Source organism: Neophocaena asiaeorientalis, unplaced genomic scaffold (genome assembly GCF_003031525.2).
Source record: "Neophocaena asiaeorientalis asiaeorientalis breed wild unplaced genomic scaffold, Neophocaena_asiaeorientalis_V1.1 scaffold721, whole genome shotgun sequence".
Classification (NCBI taxonomy): Eukaryota; Metazoa; Chordata; class Mammalia; order Artiodactyla; family Phocoenidae; genus Neophocaena; species Neophocaena asiaeorientalis.
The window spans coordinates 1,411,903-1,432,634 of record NW_020175365.1 but is presented as its reverse complement, the minus strand read 5'-3'; the positions used below and the strand labels follow the sequence as shown (position 1 = coordinate 1,432,634).

The window sequence follows — 20,732 nt, the reverse complement described above, 5'->3', positions numbered from 1 at the left end:
TGGTGGCGCAGTTGGTGGGAGTCCGCCTGCCGATGCAGGGGACATGGGTTCGTGCCCCGGTCTGGGAGGATCCCACATGCCGTGGAGCGGCTGGGCCTGTGAGCCATGGCCGCTGGGCCTGCGCGTCCGGAGCCTGTGCTCCGCAGCAGGGGGGGCCACAACAGTGAGAGACCCACGTACCACAAAAAAAAAAAAAAATTAAACTTTAGTCAAGAAAGGTTGAGGCAAACCCTTGCTTTGACATTTTCATTTGAGGTGCTTTAACTTAATTTTGACATAATATATGATCTTTTCAAGAAATGATGCACACAGTGGAAAACTGCCCCCTGTGTTTGTTATTCATAGAAAGCAATCCAGCTTAGATGTGTGCATGCAGCGTGCAGCTCAAAGTAGTTTTAGTTGCTCAAAGAATGAATTTTTGGAGAATTTAGAGTTAGAGAAAATTATTTTGATGTTAAAATTTCACCCTGCAGTAAGGCTTCATAAAGATATTGTTTAATATCACAAAATTGCTATTAAGTAGTCTAATCTTATTCTTTAACAGTGGTAAAATTCTGATATCCATGGCTTAGTAAGGTCTTTTCAGATTTAAAAAACTATGAATTCTACAAATAGGTTGGATCACAACTTTTGTTCTATTCTTTTTGTTACCCCATAACAAGAAGAAAATTTGGCCACTAATTATTATAGTGGTCAAAGTACATAAATTAATATAAAAATGTAGAAATTGCCTTCAGACTCAACTCTTCATGAGTGGGCAGATAGTTCAATGGCGAGCTTATTTAATCTCATGGATTCTGTTTTTCATAGTATCCAACCAGAGGATTGTTGTAAGAACTCAGTTTTACAATGTATGTTCAAGTCTTCATAGACTGTAAATCTCAACATTACTGTTTCTACTACTTCAATACTACCATCATCAAATTGGGGGTGGGTGAGGAGACCAGAAGCAAGATAAAAGTTTATTTTCAGCCTAGTCTTTTTTTGAAAAAAGCGCTTAACAAACCTTAAGTTTGACCTGTTAAAAGATGGGGTTAGAAGCACAGAATGGGATTTATTCCTGAAGACTGATATAGCTTATTTATTGGGAACAAAATACATTGTTAATCTGGGGTGGCCTGGGTTAGAGGTGTGGTTTAAGATTTTGAGCTAAGAAGAGTGGCTTCAGCTATTCTTTAAAGTTTTTCTGCAGGTCCTGTGGTTTGTGGCCCAGGTAGCTAGGCCTTCCTGTGTTAATGGTGTGGTTATTCTAGGAACTAAGTTCCACAGATAATAATTTCCACTGTCAGGGCGTAGGGGTCCTGAGATCTTGCTTGGCTTAGGGCAGGGCAGCTCCTTTTTCCAGCAGGAGCTGAAAAAAGTTTTCAGGTTCTCACTTGGAAGTTCCCTCCATCTTTCCACAGGTAATTTCTCAGGACTGTGTAGAGGAACCGGGGAAGCTGACTCTGCTGTGAGAGGTGTATATCCACACCAATTATATTAACCCTAGGATAAATTGGTCAGAACCATTTCCTTACTTTGATTATTAATAAGTTATAGAGAAATTGAAAATGTTTTTTCATGGTAATTTAGAGAGTCATTTGGCTATTTGAAATTTTTTTCATTGACAAGTATTTAATCAGTGATAACTGCACTGATAGAACTAAAATTGTGAATGATCTGGAAATGCAGACCCAGTTAAGTTTACCTTAGGTAAATTTTAACAGTGGTACAATTTTAGACAGAACCAGTTTATAAAAGTCTTTAGGATAAGTCTTTCCTTTAATATGTATTTCTGTCTTAATAACCAGTATGAGTGTTATACTAAGGAATAATCTGCCTGTTTAGAACTCTTACATGTTTAGAAATGACTGACAGAGATGCAGAATTTCCAACCTGGTACTGAGCTCAGTAAACATCTGTTTCAAAAGCATTTTTGAAAAATATGTTATGAAAAACATATAACAAAAACATATGTAACAACTTTGTGTTCAATTTCCTTAAGTGGATACTCCCCAAGTCATAAAAATTGGCATAACGGTGTTTCGTGTGTGTGTATGGTATTCATAGCCATACGTGTAAAACTCTTAATTTTACAATGAAGTTGGAGTTATGTTTTTATTTTATAGATTTTTTTGGTATAATAGTCTTACTTTAATATTGATACAGGTAGAAGAGGTTGCTAAATCTTACCTTTTTGTTCCAGCTGAGAGTTCTTATATTTAAATCTTTGGTTTTTTTCAACGACAAATCAGTCTTTCAATGGTGTTTTCTGTTTTAGTAATGATATGTTTCTCTTGTGATTAAGTACATTATAATACCTTAGACTTGTCCCAGCTGTAAAGAATTTGATTAGGTATTGCAGAAAATAGAGTTCATTGTCCCAGATGACTTGTCACGGCAACCAACATGGGGAAGAAGATAGTGGGAGCAAGTAAGTCAAGCACTACTTTAGTAGTTAGAGTTGAGAGGTCACTGTCTTTGGGGCAGTGAAATTAGGGCTAGTTAATTGGCCTCTTTCTTGGTTACTAAGCCAATATGTCATTACAGCAGAAAAGGAAGAATATAAATCCATCATGAATTTTAGGCTTATATTATATGATTTAAAAAACTAGGATTGTTGACATATTCATACAGTATTCAGCATGCTTAAAAAAAATCCTATTAAATGTCAAGCACTGTGCTAGCCTGGGAATTACAAAGAGGAAAAGAAACGGTTGTCTTTTTCAGAGAGATTTCACCATCTCATAGGAGAGGAAAATGTGAAAAATAATTGCAGGGCTGTATTAGAAGTGCTAAAATAAAGGTAACTCAAGTGTAGAGAATGTGTAAAGCAAGGGATGATCACATCTGTCTCAGGTGCGGTATTAGAGAAAAATTTACAGAGGAGCATTTGAACTGGCTCTTGAAAGATGAATCAGGTTTGCCTGGAGAACAACAAGATGCTATTCTAGGCTGAGAGAACATCTTGCAAAGGCAGAGTGAGACAATATGACACATGAGTGAATAGTTGCTAAATAAAGTAAAGGGAGGAAAGAAGGTTAAGTAATAAACCAGAAAAAGAAGATAGGGGTTATCTCATGAAGCACTTTCTATGCCTGTTCTTTCAGTGGTTCACCAACCATTTATGAGATAATATGAATAGATTTATTGTTTACAGGAATTGGAAGGGGGTGAAACAAAAGACATAAAACTGAATGAGGACATTGTTGAGTAATCTAATTGAGAAATGATGTAGGGGTGGAGTAGAGTAGAAGAGGGGTCATAGGAGGCAGAACCAATAGGATTGGTAACCAACTGGCTATGGAGGGCAAGAATGTGGGAGATGACTCCCAAGTTTTTCCTTGGATGTTTGCATGGGCAGTGATGTCATTCACTCAGATGGAATTATAAGAGGAAATGAATATTGGAGCTAGGCTGGGCTATATAATCAATTTAGTTTTGGATATATTGATCTTTGTGGTGCCTGTCAAACATCTGAAGTGCTAGAAAAATTTGTGAATTGTAAACTTACAGGTAGAAGTGGAAGTTGAGCTTATGTGAAGTAGCGTGTGCAGAATGAGAGGGAAAGAGGGCTCAAAGGGATCCCTTTTCCTTTCTTATGGAGAATGCCACCTTTTAGAGTTCAGTAGAGGAAGAAGAACACTTACAAGTAATTGAGAAGAAGCTGGGGGAGAACCAAGGAAGAGTGGTACCAAAAGTTCAGGGGAGGAGAGAGAAGAGGTTAAAAATATATGTTAATATTTTGTATAGAGTGGTAGTTTTATGTGGAGACCTAATGTGTCTAATGTAGTCATAATCTCTAATTTAGCTGTATTATCTCATTTATAAATATTAAATTTATTATTTGGAATTTATCCTTAGAAACCATATATGTATATACATGTATATAAACACACTGTCTACATACTACAGATGTATGCTATTACCATAACTACTATCACTTAAAACAGCCCAGAAAGTTGGTGTTATCCCCGTTTTGCAGATAATAAAACTAAGGTAATTTGCCCAAGGACACATGGCTAGTACAGAGCTTGGATTCAAATCCAGGACTTCCTGGGTCCTACTAGGCAGTGGTGCCTGTTTATTGAAATCACAGCACACCTATAAGTTAATGGTGTTTCTCATTTCTAAACCCTTTTATAAACGTAGGTCTAAACTTTAGAACTTTAAAATGTGTCATTCCAAAAAAAGTTATCTATTCCTTTTGCTGTTATTATTCAGAATTTTAATAATGTGCTTTCTTGGTATAATTGCTTTTCAACTTTTAAAATGTCATGAACATAGTTGGTGTTTAATACATTTTTCTATTATTTTTTAGTCTTTAACTTTTTGATATGATCAAAGGTTCTCTTCATCCTATGTCTGCTACTGTCAGTATGTGTTTAGTATACAAGATTTTTTTTAAAGCCCTGATTCCTTTATTAGAGAATGGTATTTATTTTATTATTATCATTTTTTATTTTTTTGACCATCCCACGCGTCATGCAGGATCTTGGTTCCCCAACCAGGGATCAAACCCGGGCCCTTGGCAGTGAGAGCGCAGTGTCCTAACTACTGGACCGCCAGGGAATTCCCTCAAAGATATTTTTGTTGCTAAATAAATATTAGAGTTCATTCTTACTGATAGGTCTCAGACTAAATTTTTAAAACACAGTGAATTATATAAACATAGTGAAAAGTATTGATTGTTATTTGGCCTATTCTTTTTCCTGTTGAAGTTATCTGCAGTTTCCAGCATCGTTTTTGAAAGGTGGATGTACCTCATTAGATATGTTATCATCCTTCAGTTCTAGTTAAAACCAATACCAAAGACTCTTGTTATTTATTGTATTTATAGCTTTAGAAGATGCTGCAGGGTTACAATCTCAGCTTTTCATAGGAATGGAAAGGGGTGTGTGTGTTACAAAAGGAATTTTATACTTTTCTTTTCATCATAAAAACCCCAAGGAGAACTGGAGTGGTAGAAATAACTAACAAGTAGGAAATCTTGAATTCTGTTCTTAGCTTTTCCAGTAAATATTAGGGTGACCTGGCAAGGTACTTCCTTTCTCTGGACCTATTTCCTTATGTGTAGAATGAGGGAATATAAGAAGATAAAAAAGTTTTCTTCAGCATTTGTATTTCTTTAATTATGGTAAAGCCTTCGAACGTAGGCAGATTATAACATTACTTTTATGCTGGCCATGGTTTCAGTGCAAAACAGGTTAGTAAAATTGCAATGTCTATGCTTTTGATTAAATCAAAACTTCAAGTTAATTGACCATCTTGAAAGGAGATATTAAAGAGAGCCCTTTGATTCACTTAAAACCTATATACGAAGAATGCAAAACTTCTCAACTTGCATTAATCTTAATATTTTCTGCTATAGGAATTTATTTTTTTTAAAATACTTTTAGGTTTTAGACACTTTTTTAAAAGTTATAAATTATATACTTCATAAAAAAAGTCTCTTATGTGTAATTGAATTGAAATAAAATTAAAATGACCAATATATTTTTCATCATGTTATTTCTCTGCTAAAAATGTCTCTTGTTCTTAGTGTTACCAATGGAACCAGATTACTAGAAAAACTGAAAATTTGGGAAACTTGTCTCAAAACTGGGGATAACAGTATTACCTACCTGGTAGAATTTTTGTGAAAATAAATTGAGATAATCCATATAAAGTGATTATTAAGCAGTGCTTGGCACTAATAAATACTCAGCTAGTGTTAACCATTAATAGGATGAAGAAATTTTAAGAGGATTTAGACTATACATTGACTTATAGACAGAAGGTGAAGCAGGATCAGGTATTTAGATTCTCCTGTTTGTTATAGAGACACCAGATTGAAACAGTTGTAGGTACAGAGCGTTAGTCCCATTTCCTCTACCCTGCCCCACAGAGTGGAACATTTATTTTGTTCATCTTATAGCTCTCATGTCTTACAAATAACTTCCCCAAACTACTCCCACCACTAATATTACTCCTCCTCCTCATAGTGATGGATCTCAGGTTATTCTAAAGTATAGTTAATTTCTAAGTCAGTTGCTCAGAGAAACAAAACATTGTTTAGTTTTGAATATTTTAATTTAGAGAGTGACAACAATATGTTTGTGTCATTTGGCTTTTTTCTTTCTGGTTTTAAGAATTAGTTTTAATCACATGTCAAAAAAGGTATTATCTAACATTCTAGAAAGTGAATTTTGATTCATTTTAATTAAAATATTTTGAGAATTAGTGGCAGAATAATTTAGTCCGATCCTTGTCATTTATACCAGAAAATGCACATGTGATATGAAAGCAAAATTTAGGATTTTTTTCCCCAAATAATTAAAAAATTTTAAACAAAATTTTCTTTCTAAATGTCATAGCAGAATTTTGTTGAAAGCTAAGACTGGTAGATTATTGTCATGGTTTAGGTAGAAGAAATGAAAATAGCCAGAATAATCCTCTTAAATAATCTTATTTCCATTATTTTTTCTTCATGTTGAATCAAAAGATGATGAAGTCACAATTAAATCTAATGAATATTTAGGAGAAAATATTAGGTAAAGAAAGATATTCACCTAACAGTGGTTTATATGGAAGTTATTGTCCATATTACTCAGAGTAGGGTATTGAAGATAATAGTGAATTTTGGTTAGGAGATCACAATAGTGAGAAGTACAAGTTACCAAGCCTGAAGCATAAAGCCAAGGAAAAGTAGGTCTCTGACAGGAGAAGAAAACAAACCATTCCTGTATTAAGATTGAGCGTAAGGACAGTCCAAATTCTAGTACAATTTATTTGGATATATATTTCAGAGTTTACCTTAAAAGAGAGCATGAAGTAGTTGGTACTTAAACTTGGTGAATTATAATTATAAGGATAAGAAACATTTCCTTATAAATTAGCTAGAAATTTTGCCTGAATATTGATCTGGACAAATTTTGTGAACCTTCTAATTACCTTTTCTTCAATTTTTTTAGATCAACTGTTCCATGTATTAGCCTTGCACATGCGGCTTTACAGCATTGATTCTGAGTATAATCCTTGGAGAAAGCTCACACAGTTACTAGAAGAGATGAATTCACAGTAAGTATTATTGAAAGATTAAAATCAACTAAAACTGTTTCTGAAACATAGTTAAGTATAAAAATAGGATTGAAGTTCTTTATAAATATGTGAATTTTCCTTATGAAACTCAGAAATAAAAATTGAAAACAGTTTACTATTATACTTTCTGTACAAATTGCCTAAAAATTCCTACTAAGTGAGAAAGTCTTTTAAAGAATGTCATTGGTTTTTATGCAGACAAAACATTCAGATAGAGGCACAAAATGGCTGGTAGTCTTTCTTTTTATGTCAGAATTGATCAGTGGGTTCAGGTAACCGTAGACTGATCCCGTCATTGTAAAGTTCCCCCATAGCCTTTCACCTAATGATTTTTGAAACCTGTGATTATTCTTGCCTAAATCCAGTATTTCATTAGGTACTGAGAAATAGTGATTTTAAAAAACCACAAAAATTTTCCTTATGATTTATTAGCTAGGTTGTTTTTATAAAGAAAAACTTTCCCAGTATCAGCTGTTTAGTTACCCTGAAACATAGTTTGGCAAGATGAATGCTTAATTCTTCCCTATTTATAAATCTTCAAAGAAATGAGTTGATACCCTAGCAACTTCCAGTGGTGACCGATAAGTTGTGGTTATTATGAGCTCATGGATTTTTATATACTTGATGCGTTTCACTCCATTTCAGACATTCTTTTTTAAAAATTTCTTTTCTTTTTCTTTATTTTTGGCTGCGTTGGGTCTTCGTTGCTGTGCGCGGGCTTTCTCTAGTTGTGGTGAGCAGGGGCTACTCTTTGTTGCAGTGCACAGGCTTCTCATCGCAGTGGCTCCTCTTGTTGCGAAGCATGGGCTCTAGGGCACGCGGGCTTTAGTAGCTGTGGTGTGTGGGCTCGGTAGTTGTGGCTCATGGGCTCTAGAGTGCAGGCTCAGTAGTTGTGGCACACAGGCTTAGTTGCTCCACCGCAACTAAGTGTGGAGCAACTAAGTGTGGGATCTTCCCGGACCAGGGCTCGAACCCGTGTCCCCTGCATTGGCAGGCAGATTCTTAACCACTGTGCCACCAGCGAAGCCCCATTTCAGACATTCTTTTCAATGCAAGTTGCTTCCTTTTAGGTTAGTGAGAATCCCTTTAGGTTGGCTATTGTACTTCAACATGATCAAAGTAGTCTTTGATAATGCCTTTGCTTTCTGACACAGTAAGTTGACCTGGGTTTATTTTGTACATTTTCCACTCTATACCTGGAATCAGCCATTTCTCCATGTAGTTCCTTTTAATGGGAAGTGGTATTTAGACATCACAATCTGGGTGCTAAGGGGTATCCATAGCTACTGTGCTATTGCTTATAGGCCATTCCAGTGGACAGGATTAGGAAATATTTTTTTAAGGAGAAAGATCTTGAGTTCTTACTGGTGTTTGGAATTTACACGTAAGATTGTAAGGTTATATTTTGTTTCTTAACTTTTTTGTTATTTACATCTTTTTTCTCTTATTCTGGAAATCTTGGTTCCTAGTGATATTAATGACAGCATTACTATTTGCATAACCTACAGTATAACTACAATTCTTTTTTTTAAATACCAATACTAGTACTAATTATAATTTCTTTTTGTCCTTAGAATATATACCACTAGGGATGTACAGACAAAATACTAATTTCTAAGTCATTTGAAGTAACTTTTTCTTGTGTGGTTATGCTATCAGCTTGATTTATAGTTTTAATTTATCTATATATTTTATTTTATTTATCTATATATTTTATAGATTTATTGTTTTCTTTTTTCCTCCTCAATATTTAAAGCAATAGTGCCCAGCTGTAGGATAGAATGTAGGTTTGTATATGCTGGAAAGATCAATAAGATACATTTAAAAAGGGGAGGAGGATAAATTAGAAGTTTGGGATTAACATATACACATTACTGTATATAAAATAGATAATCAACAAGGACCTACTGTATAGCACAGGGAACTCTACTCAGTATTCTGTAATAACCTATATGGGAAAAGAATCTGAAAAAGAATAGATATATGTATAACTGAATCACTTTGCTGTACACCTGAAACTAACACAACATTGAACTATACTCTAATATAAAATTAAAAGTTTTTTAAAAGGCAAAAAAAAGATATATTAATAAAGCAAAATTTTCAAAATTATTGTTATAATTCTATTTTTGTTTAATAATAATAAGACAAACTATGGAATGTTATTAACTCTGAAAAGATTGCCTTTTTTACCTTGATTTTTAAATTTTAATTATGTAAAACGTATTTTTTCCAAAGTAAAAATTATATTATAAAGTAAATTCAGAGATATATGTCTTTCATTTCTGTCCATTTGCATTTCTTTTTGTGAACTCCCTAAATCTAGTTGTTGGTCTTTTTCTTCTTCATTTAAAAAATATGTTTATGGATTGTGGATATTAGTCCTTTGTGTGATAAGTTGCAAATATATTTCACCAGATTGTCTAATGTCTTTTTTGTGTGTGTATGATTTTTTTTGCCATGCAAAATTTTATTTTTAATGTAGTCATATTTATTAATCTTTTTTTTTTAAATTAATTCTGGAACTTGATGCATTTTGACTCAGGTCTTTTTCTGGTTATAAAAGGATTGATTCATTTATTTTTTCTTGTGATGAGAACTTTTAAGATTTACTCTCTTAGCAACTTTCAGATATACAATACAGTGTTACTAACTATAGTCACCATGCTGCTCATCACATCCCTATATGTACATTACATAACTGGAAGTTTGTACCTTTTGAACATCTTCACCCATCCCCATCCTCCATCCCCCACCCCTGTCTATGCAATCACCAGTCTGTTTTTTGTATCTATGAGGAGTTTCTTTGTTTGTTTCTAAGATTCCACATATAAGTGAGATCTTATGGTATTTGTTTTTCTCTGTCTGACTTACTTCACTTAACATAATGCCCTCAGCGTTCATCCATGTTGTCACCAATGGCAGGATTTCCTTTTTTATGGCTGAATAATATTCCATGGTATATATATGCCACAATTTCTTTATCCATTCACTCATTAATGGACATTTAAGTTGTTTCCATGTCTTGGCTATTGTAAATAATGCTGCAGTGAACATGGGGGTGCGTATATCTTTCTGAGTTAGTGTTCTCCTTTCCTTCAGATAAACACCCAGAAGTGGAATTGATAGATCATACAGTAGTTCTGTTTTTTTAATTTTTTGAGGAGCCTCCATATTGTTTTTCATAGTGCCTTCACCAATTTACAATCCCACCAGCAGTGCACCAGGGTTTCTTTTCTTTTCTCCCCATCCTTACCAGCACTTGTTGTTTGTTTTCATTTCGATGATAGCCATTCTGACAGGTGTGAGGTGGTATCTCATTGTTGTTTTGATTTGCATTTCCCTGGTGATTAGTGATGTTGAGCACCTTTTCATGCACTTGGTCATCATCTGTATGTCTTTAGTAAAGTATCTACTCAGATTCTCTGCCCATTTTTTAATTGGATTGTTTTTTGCTATTGAGTTGTATGAGTTCTTTATGTAGTTTGGATATTAACCTTTTATCAGATATATGATTCTTCTATTTCTGTGGCTTCAGTTTTTACAGTTAGAACTCTAATCTATTTGGAATGTTTCAAAATGTATGGTATAAGGAAGAGATTCAATCTTATTTTTTGCCATATAGTGATCAAATATCCTACTGCTTTGCCTTCCCTACGTAAGTAAATTAAGACATGTATGCGAAGAGAGAGGAGAGAGAGAGAGAGAGAGATGGAAGAAAAGTTGAGAAAGTGCTTTGCTTACTGATATGGAAAGATCTCCATTCAGATACAATATTAAAAGAAAAACAAATTCAGGAGCACTAAATCTGTACTTTATGCTACCACTTGTATAATCAAGGGGAGATGAGAAATAAATTTGTATTTGCTTGTTAAAATAAAACAAAACAGGGCTTCCCTGGTGGCGCAGTGAGAGATGGAAGAAAAGTTGAGAAAGTGCTTTGCTTACTGATATGGAAAGATCTCCATTCAGATACAATATTAAAAGAAAAACAAATTCAGGAGCACTAAATCTGTACTTTATGCTACCACTTGTATAATCAAGGGGAGATGAGAAATAAATTTGTATTTGCTTGTTAAAATAAAACAAACCAGATCCATACATATGTGGATATTGGATTTATAGCATAGATGGAACTGTGGAGCAGTTGGGGAAGCACAGTCTTTATAGTGAATGGAGCTGGGTTAGTTGGATATTTATATGAGAAATAATTAATATTGACTCCTACCTCATGCAGAACCTATTCGGATTTTGCCAGTTATTTCAGTAATATCCTGGGAAATGCAAATGCAGTGCAAAGAAAATTCAAGATCGTGTTTGTGTTTAGTGTCATGTCTCTTTAATTTCCTTCAGTGTGAAATCTTTCCTGACTTTGTATTCCATGACATTGACTTTTTTTTTAAGAGCTCAGGCCAATTATTTTGTAGAACCCCTCAGTTTATTTTTGTCCAATATTTCCTTGTGGTTAGATTCAGGTGATCAACTTTTGCAAGAAATATCGCATAAGTAATATTGTGTTCTTTTTCGTGTGTCACATCAGGAGGCACATGCTATTGATTTGTCTTCTTATTAATGTTAATAACTCTGATCATTTGGCTAATGTGGTATCTGCCAAGTTTTTCCACCGTAAAGTTATTATTTCATCCTTTGTAATTACTAATTATCTGGTGGGGGTATACTTTGAGGCTATGAATAAATACCGCTACTTCTCAGAAAAAAAAAAATTGTATGTGTGTGTGTTTGTGTTTGTAGACAAAATTAGTAAGCTGTGAATATTTTGTATGTTCTGGCTAAGGAAAATAAATCACTTTTCTCGATAGTAGCTAGTAATTTTCTTTCCTGGCTAGACTTGCATACTCAAGGACAGGGATGGTGTGCAGATGAAGTATTAGAATGCCTAACTCTGAGTCTAAGGATACTCAGCAAACAAGAGGTTTCTTAAGTGTAGTATTGGTGAATTAGAAGTTTTAAAGACCAGACAGAGGTACTCTGCTTTCCATATTACTGATTGCTGGGTTGTGTTCTTTTATAGCCCTAGGATTAGTAGGATAGTACTAAATGCTGCGAACAGTTATCCAGTGTTTACATCATGCTACACATTTTTGTGCTTTGCATATATAATCTCATTTAATCATCACCATAACTGTATAAACTAGGTACCATTGTTGTCTCAATTTTTACATACGAGGAACATGAGGCTTAGAAAAGTTAATTAACATGTTCTTTAGGGGCACACAGCTGTGAAGGAGTAGAGCTGATCTGAATCCAAAACCTAAGGAAGCATAGAGTAATAGCTAAAAACTTAGGCTTTAGAATCAGAAAGATTTGGAGAGATCTGAGGAATTTCTGGAAAATCTGGTTGATTTTTTTCCCCTTCTTATTTGCTCTCATTTTTATGGTTCATTAGTTCGCTAACTTGTAATATTACAGTTGATTATGTCATCTGTGTTTCATTTCTGTATAAGAGTTTTAAAAATGGAAATATCTTTTTCTGTATTCTCACTTTTAATCCTTTTACAACATAAAATTCTATGTCTAATGATATAGGTTTCTCATATACACTTTTGTCTAATCCTTATGAAAATTATTTCCTTATTTTCTTTAAATTTCACTGTGTTGATAGTCACTTTGGTTTAAAAAAAAAATGGGAAAATTAGGCCTATTAAGTCTAACCCACCCATTTCCCCGTATTATCCATGGAATTAATAGTAGTGTACAGTTTTTATAATCTGGATTTTAAAGATTACCTAAAAACTTTGAGATAGAGATAATTATGTATTTTAAAATATTAAGCATTTAACAAATACTTATCACAATGATGATATTAAACCCCACATTAAAAAACTGTGGTTGGGACTTCCCTGGTGACACAGTGGTTAAGAATGCAGGGGACACGGGTTTGAGCCCTGGTCCAGGACAATCCCACATGCCGCGGAGCAGCTAAGCCCATGCGCCACAACTACTGAGCCTGCGCTCTAGAGCCCGTGAGCCACAGCTACTGAAGCCCACGTGCCTAGAGCCCATGCTCTGCAACAAGAGAAGCCAACGCAGTGAGAAGCCTGCACACTTCAAAGTAGCCCCTGCTTGCCACACCTAGAGAAAGCCCGTGTGCAGCAATGAAGATCCAACACACAGCCAAAAATAAATAAATAAATAAATTTATTTTTAAAAAACACCGAAACTGTGGTTGACTTCTCTACAGTGGGGTGTATCCATTCATTCATTCATTCATTCAGAATATGTGCTTACTGTGTGCCAGGAAAGATCCATTCCTGTGTCCTGAGATGATTGTTATTATCTAGTAGCCAACAAGCTCCAGGTTATTGTTTTTGTAAATTTTTCCTGATTATGAAATTGTAGTTATTGTACAATGTTTAAAATGTACAAAAATGTTGAGAAAGAAAATGAAACAATCCAAAATCTCATAACCTACCTGCTATATATAGTTTATTACAATTTAATGAACTCATGAACCATAAAAATGAAACATAATGTCTCATAAAAATGAGAGACATTTCTTTGCAGTCTCTTTTTTTCTCTGTGTGTGTGTGTGTATATATATACACACACACACGCAGAAATGCCATGTGTAAAATAGATAGCTAGTGGAACATGCTGTAAAGCACAGGAAGCTCGCCTCAGTGCTCTGTGACAACCTAGATGGGTGGGATGTGGGGGAGAGGTGGGAGGGAGGTCCAAGAGGGAGGGGATATGGGTGTACATGGAGCTGATTCACTTCACTGTACAGCAGAAACTAACACAGCATTGTAAAGCAGTTAACACTCCAGTAGTAAATAAATACATAAATACATACATAAATACATAAATAAAAATGGGAAAAAAAGCTGTTTGAATCATATTGTATCAGTTTTAGAATCTGCTTTTTAAAAATAACACCAACCAAATTCCCACATCATTAAAAATTCTTTAAACGATACACCTAATTTATTTATTTACTCCCAATTTAATTTACAGATGTACAAAAGCTACCACTCGTGTAATCAGTGGAAAACCATTTCTGTGGGAATTTGAATAATAGGTGAAGAAATGGTGTCCCCTCGATTTTTTTCTTTTTAAGAACGTTGGTCATGTAAAGAAGAGATGCCAGAGAGACTTAAGAGACAAGAAATGCTAGGATTCATGGCATTAATGGAAGGTTACCTTTGGAGAGAAAGACAAGTATATTGAAGAGATATTTGTAGAGAATAGAGCCATTCAAAGAGCTGTCACCCTCTGCCAGTTATTTAAGCTTCACAGCAGCAGAGGTTGGTTTACTCACATATGTGTCCAGTGCCTGGCATACAGTTAAGTAATCACTGTATATTTGTTGAATGATGAAGCCTAATAAAAGATTTGAGCAATTCTTGTTTATCCCAAGTCTAGTCTGAAGTGTAGCTTCAGAATTTAACCAATTCTGGAAGCTTAAGATTAACTTTTTTCTGACATTAAAAATTAAACCTATGACCAAAAATTGAAGCTTCCAAAGGAGTTTTAAAAATTCTTTTAGCGTGAAAAGAGCTGCTTTATAATATATCCTATGTGTTTTATAGTACTATACATTCTTTAGATTTACTATTTTATCTTTTATAGTGTATTTTAAGTTCTGCTTTGGTTATTATTTTTCTTTGAAACTTTGAAACTGTTAAAAGATTTTATTTGAATTTTATATTAGTCATAAAGTTGAAACAACTTTTAACAAGAGATATTGACCATGCCTTTTCAATGTAACTTATTTGTGAATTGTTTTTTTATAACATGAATATTTCTTCTTTAGTATGAAGTTTGTCATAGCAAGTGTCCTAAGTGCCACCCTATTTGTAGTGAAACTAATTCTCTTAAGCTCCGTTTAATGCTTTGTTTGATTTCTGTAATCTAAGAGATCAGAAAGTTAATCATAAGTTAATATATCCTAAGACCTAATAAATTTTCTATGTAATTTTTTTCATATTAGGCGGAGTCAAGGAAATATGTGAACCTAAAAGGTTTTATTTTTAGGCCAAAAATATGGCTCTAACTTTTTCTTCTGAGATTTCTCAGTTGCTTATGAAAGTTGATTTCTGTTCCATAGACATATATGTGAAATATAAAATGAATTAGAAGGAAGATACAATACTGTCTAAAGTGTATGCACTTTTCTTTTAGGCTGGGAAATGAGGAGCAACAGCCTGAGGTTCCAATTCTTTATCATGATGTTACATCCCTTTTGCTTATCCAGATCTTAATGATGCCACAACCCTTACGCAAAGGTATGTCTTTATAATTTAGATTCTTAGATTATATTGTATATATAATGAATATTCTAAAAATTATAGGCATAAGTATAGCATTCAGTCTGATGGAAATGTTCTGAGGTAAATAGCATTGTAATCATATATATCTAAAGAAGATGACAGTGAAATAGTTTTTTTCCCTTGTAGGTCTATTTTTAGATTTTTAGTCAATAATAAGATAAAGACATGGGGAAATCACTCTTTGTTTTTAAAAAATTAAAATGATACAAAATGTGAAAAATAGAGCAAACTGTCAGCCTTAATGCCTCTACGTTATCTACATGCATACATACATATTTTGATATAGTAGTATCATAGAGTTGTTCAAAATGTGATGACCCATTATTTTTAATTAGTGTTAGTATCATACCAGTATGATATTAACAGAATTAATATTATATTAGAAACACTTTAACTATTGTTCCACAGTTGTATGAGTTCTGTGAGTTCTTTGTATATTTTGGATATTAACCTCTTATTGGATACATTGTTTGCAAATATCTTCTTCCATTCAGTAGGCTACCTTTTTTGTTTTGTTAATTTTTCATGGTAATTTTAGGAAAAGAATAAAGTGTCTGATACTGCCTTCAGATTATGTCCTATTTACTTGTATGATTTTTCACATTTGGGTTTTATTATTTTATATGTACTCTATCTTGTCCTAAAAGAAACTTGGAGCATTTTATGTCACCTTAACTCTAAAACAGTTTATGGAAAAGATACTTTTGCAGACATCTCAATCCTCTTTGTCTTCTTGTTTATCACCTGCACTAAGCCTGGTACTTGTAGGCAAGCCAGTAAATAAATGGATGTTGAATAACTGTATCTCTGCAGGAGATTATAGATTCCCTGGATTACTTTTGCAAAACACAGCACAAATACTGTTGCATAGAGTGCGTACTCACTAAATATTTAATTGTCTGATTTTTGAAAATTTCTTGTGTTTTCATGCCTTACCCACTGAAGAAAATCTGGTTTACTTAGATTTTGTTTATATCATTCCAGAGTCAAGCTGTTGTCTCAGCTTGGCATCAGTATCCTTTGAACTATATTCCTGTTTTAGGATCTTTATTTTGATGAAAAATCAGAAATATGGATAAAGATTTACATGTGATATCTATTTAAAAAGTTGTTTAATTTCATGAGTTATAATGTTGCAAATTTTTAACAATGTTGAATTGCATGCTAACAACAAAATGATGACTTCATCTTCTGAAATAGTGTGATGGGATAGATGTGGCATCTACCTAGTTCAGTCCTCACAGCAATTTAGAATATGAAGTAATCATTTTCATTTGTGATTCTGAGGAGAAATTCACATTTTAAAGAGCCTCAGGCCAACATTTCTACCTTACCAGACTCTTTATCATATGTGATCCGTAGGGGCAAGCTTTTATTATAGGGCCCTTGAAAGTGCCTTGTCTCCCTACACCCTTCCTTTTTCCTGTCATGCAGTAGCACTATAAAACTTAAAATCTGTACCATTGTTTAAAGTCTGTGTGCTTTTAAGGCATTTAAAATAAATATTGATCTTCCTTTGTTTACCCTCAGGTAGGTTGATTGTGATTTTTGGTTTTTTTAAAAAACAGATTGAGAGTAGATATCCAATTCCTTTTTCTCCTTTTTAAATTTTGATAATTACATGTGAAGGGATTTGCTCTCTGTTGTAACCTTGGAAGACAGCAACCTGTTGACTTAGTATACACCTCAAATGAGTGATTCCTTGTTTTTTCCCTAAGTCCCTAAAATGCATTGATTTCACACATGGCAAGTATTCAGTAAATAAATATTTCTTAAATGAATGAGTGAATGTGAGAACTTAAGCTTAATCTGTGACTTTAAACTTCCAGTTTAAATATTTTTAAAATGATGATAATCAAGGCAAAGTAACAAAAAAAATTAGTAGTTTGCTACAACAAAAAGCTAAAATTATGCTTAAAAAGTCGTTGTCATTTTTTAATGCATCATTTCTTTTTAATTAAAAATTAATTTATGTAGTTTATAATGAGAAGAAACTAAATGTGAGTGGTATTTCTAGGTCATGTAAATGACTTACTGGTTAAAATCATTTTGTTTTGTGCTTAGTAGACAAATTCTCTAATTTTTAGCATTCTATTAAAACATTTAATCGTCATGAAATACTCTATTTTTAATTTTGATACCGTCCTTTCTTGGTTTTCCTTGTATCTCTTTTTCTGCTCATTTTCAAGGCTCCTTTTCATTCACCTCTTCCTCTTCCCATTCTTTGAGTTGTTGCTTGGTTCCTGACCCCTTCTCAATTTTACCTTCTTTCCTATAGCATCATCTGTACCTATTCTTTGATGGTTCCCACATATTCCAGCTCCAGTCTACAGCTCCGTGGTGAGCTGCAGATTTCTACACATGCCTCAAACTCAACATATATAACATTAATTCATTTTCTTCCCATCCAAACTTGCTCTCTTCCTCTGTTTTCCATTTTAGTCAATACTACTACTAGTTACTCTTTGTAGAATGAGAGTCTACCATTATTTTCTACCTCCAAAGCTCTACCAAATGCTGTAATTTCTGTCATCTAAATACTTCTCTAATTCGACCCATTCTTTCCATCAGGCCATCTAATTTGACATATGCTAGAGTACTTTTGCTCTCTGCTAATAGGTGTTCTTGCCTCTAGTCTTGTTTTAGTCCCTTTCTCCTAAGAAGCAGCAGTGAATATTTTAAAATTCAAATCTAATATTATCCCTATCCTGCTTAAAATTACTTCTCATTGCCCAGTCTAGATTCTATAAATCAAATGCTTATAGATATCAAATAAGTAACGTAAATAGTAATATTAATAACAACAGATATTTACTGATTGCCATTGCCAATCACTATTTTAAGCATTTAACTTAATCCCTTTAAAGCAGGTGATATTATCCTCATTTAACAGATGAAAAAATAGAAACAGAGTGTTTAACTAACTTGCCTAAGGTCAGAAGAGTCAATTTAAATCTAGACAATTTGGCTTCATAGCCTAAACTCATTCTTAACAATAATGTCTTTGGTTTGATATAAATGGGAGTTGGGAACTGTGACAAGTTAGAGAATGCATGCTTGGCCGAAGAGGACACTTACTGTTCAGCTCCAGATACCTGTCGTCATGTAAGAATGTGGACCCAGTATTGTCAGATCTTCCTGTTTTTTAAGAGTAAGTGGAAATCTGGACTTTTACAAGAAATATCCGAGTTTTAAATGTCAGTAACTAAAGGCAAAACAGGATAAAGACAAACCATACATCTCTCCAGGCTGCATTCAGACAGATAACCCTCAGTTTGCAACCTTTGGTCTTCGGCATAAAGATTACTTTTCTAGCTTCATCTCTTGTAGATTGCTACTTATAAGTCTAGATACATTGGACAATTTACAATTCTTGTAAGTCTTGGGCTCTTTTTGTGACCCTTGTACAAACAGCTTCCTCTGTCTGGAATCCCCCTTTCCTTGCCTCATTCCATCTTTGCCTTCCTTATTATGGCTTATTTCTCTTCATCACTCAAGACTAACTCTCCTCGTTGGGGCAAGAGGCTTGAATTTTTTTCTGTTCCCTGCCCTTAGTCTATAGTTCCTCCTCCTGTTTGCTCCCATCACACCCTGTACATACATACAGCCATCTGTCTCTCTTACTATCCAGACTCCAAGTCCTTATTGTCTATAACCTGGCATGCGTTAGGTGTTAAGATATTTAGAAATCCATTTAGAACTAGCTTATAAGCACAAAGAAAGAGCACTGATGGACTCACATAACCAAACTGTAGGGATGACCAGAACCATGGCTTCAGATGCTAGCAGGGTTCTTGCCATCTTGGGTCTATCCCTCTCTCTGTGGGTCTGCTTCATTCAGCCTTGCCTTAGACAGTCTCTGCCATAGACTAGGAGCATGACCTCTGATATTTCCAGACTCACATCTTTACACCTTCCCTTTGCCTCCAGTTAGAGAAATCCCAGATAGGTACTCTGACTGGCTCAGCTTATATCAAGTTCCCACCCCAACCCATAAACATTAGTGAGAGAAAGCATGTGTGTGTGTATGCATGTGTGCACAGGCACACTACACACACACACAAACACACAAATTTAAAATTAGGCAAGATTTTCCTTAGGGCATGATTTTTAAGGTGTCATCTGACTAATTTAAGAGTTAGCCAGGTTACAAGGAGGGAGTGTTTCCACTTGAACAGAGACCCAGTAGAAGGATGCCAAATACTTCTTTTAAAAAGGTGAGTCTTGCTGTAATAAACAGACAAAAAAGATTGCAGGGGGCAGGTAATGCTGATAAACCACTGTGCAGAAAAGAGTTAATAAAGAAGGCCTGAGTGCTATCCTTTGAAAGGCCTGCTTCCAAGGTTGGCCCTTGACTGGTATCTGGGAACTTTGATTTTGGGAGAGTTTCCACCATCCCACTGATAAGAATGGCTCTCTGTGCCTAAACTGTACAAACAATGTGGTTTATGCTGAACATACCTGCTTTCTTTCTGGGAATCTAGAACTTTGGAATGTGCTAGGCAGTGGGTACCTATGTGACCTGCTCCCAATAAAAATCTTGGGCAGAGTTTTCCAATTCACATTCCCACCAACAGTGCAAGAGGGTTCCCTTTTCTCCACACCCTCTCCAGCATTTATTGTTTCGAGTTTTGTTTTGTTTTGTTTTTACCAGTTTCTCTGTTTCGAGATTTTTTGATGATGGCCATTCTGACTGGTGTGATATTTTTGATTTCCTCTTTGATTTCTTTAGTGATCACTTCGTTGTTTTTTTGTTTTTGTTTTTGTTTTTTTGTGATACGCGGGCCTCTCATTGTTGTGGCCTCTCATGTTGTGGAGCACAGGCTCCAGATGCGCAGGCTCAGCCACCGTGGCTCACAGACTCAGCCACTCTGCGGCATGTGGGATCTCCCGGACTGTGGCATGAACCCGTGTCCCCTGCCTTGGCAGGCTGACTCTCAACCACTCCGCCACCAGGGAAGCCCCACTTCGTTATTAAGTAGTGTATTGTTTAGCCTCCATGTGTTTGTATTTTTTACAGATCTTTTCCTGTAATTGATACCTAGTCTCATAGCGTTGTGGTCGGAAAAGTTACTTGATACAATTTCAGTTTTCTTAAATTTACCAAGGCTTGATTTGTGACCCAAGATGTGATCTATGCTGGAGAATGTTCCATGAGCACTTAAGAAAAATTTGTATTCTGTTATTTTTGGATGGAATGTCCTATAAATATCAATTAAGTGCATCTTGTGTAATGTATCATTTAAAGCTTGTGTTTCCTTATTTATTTTCATTTTGGATGATCTGTCCATTGGTGAAAGTGGGGTGTTAAAGTCCCCTACTATGAACGTGTTAGTGTCGATTTCCCCTTTTATGGCTGTTAGTATTTGCCTTATGTATTTT

General features: G+C 34.6%; 1 protein-coding gene across 3 annotated transcripts in view; it reads left to right on the top strand.

Annotated features, from left to right (window-relative positions):
* The window catches only part of UBR3 (ubiquitin protein ligase E3 component n-recognin 3), a 175,784-nt gene that overhangs the window by 122,027 nt on the left and 33,025 nt on the right, over window positions 1-20,732 (top strand). For all 3 annotated transcript variants that reach the window (XM_024765716.1, XM_024765717.1, XM_024765715.1), the window contains exons 30-31: window positions 6,933-7,038; window positions 15,202-15,305. In XM_024765716.1, the coding sequence (XP_024621484.1) occupies window positions 6,933-7,038; window positions 15,202-15,305 (210 nt within the window). The remainder of the gene's footprint in view (window positions 1-6,932; window positions 7,039-15,201; window positions 15,306-20,732) is intronic.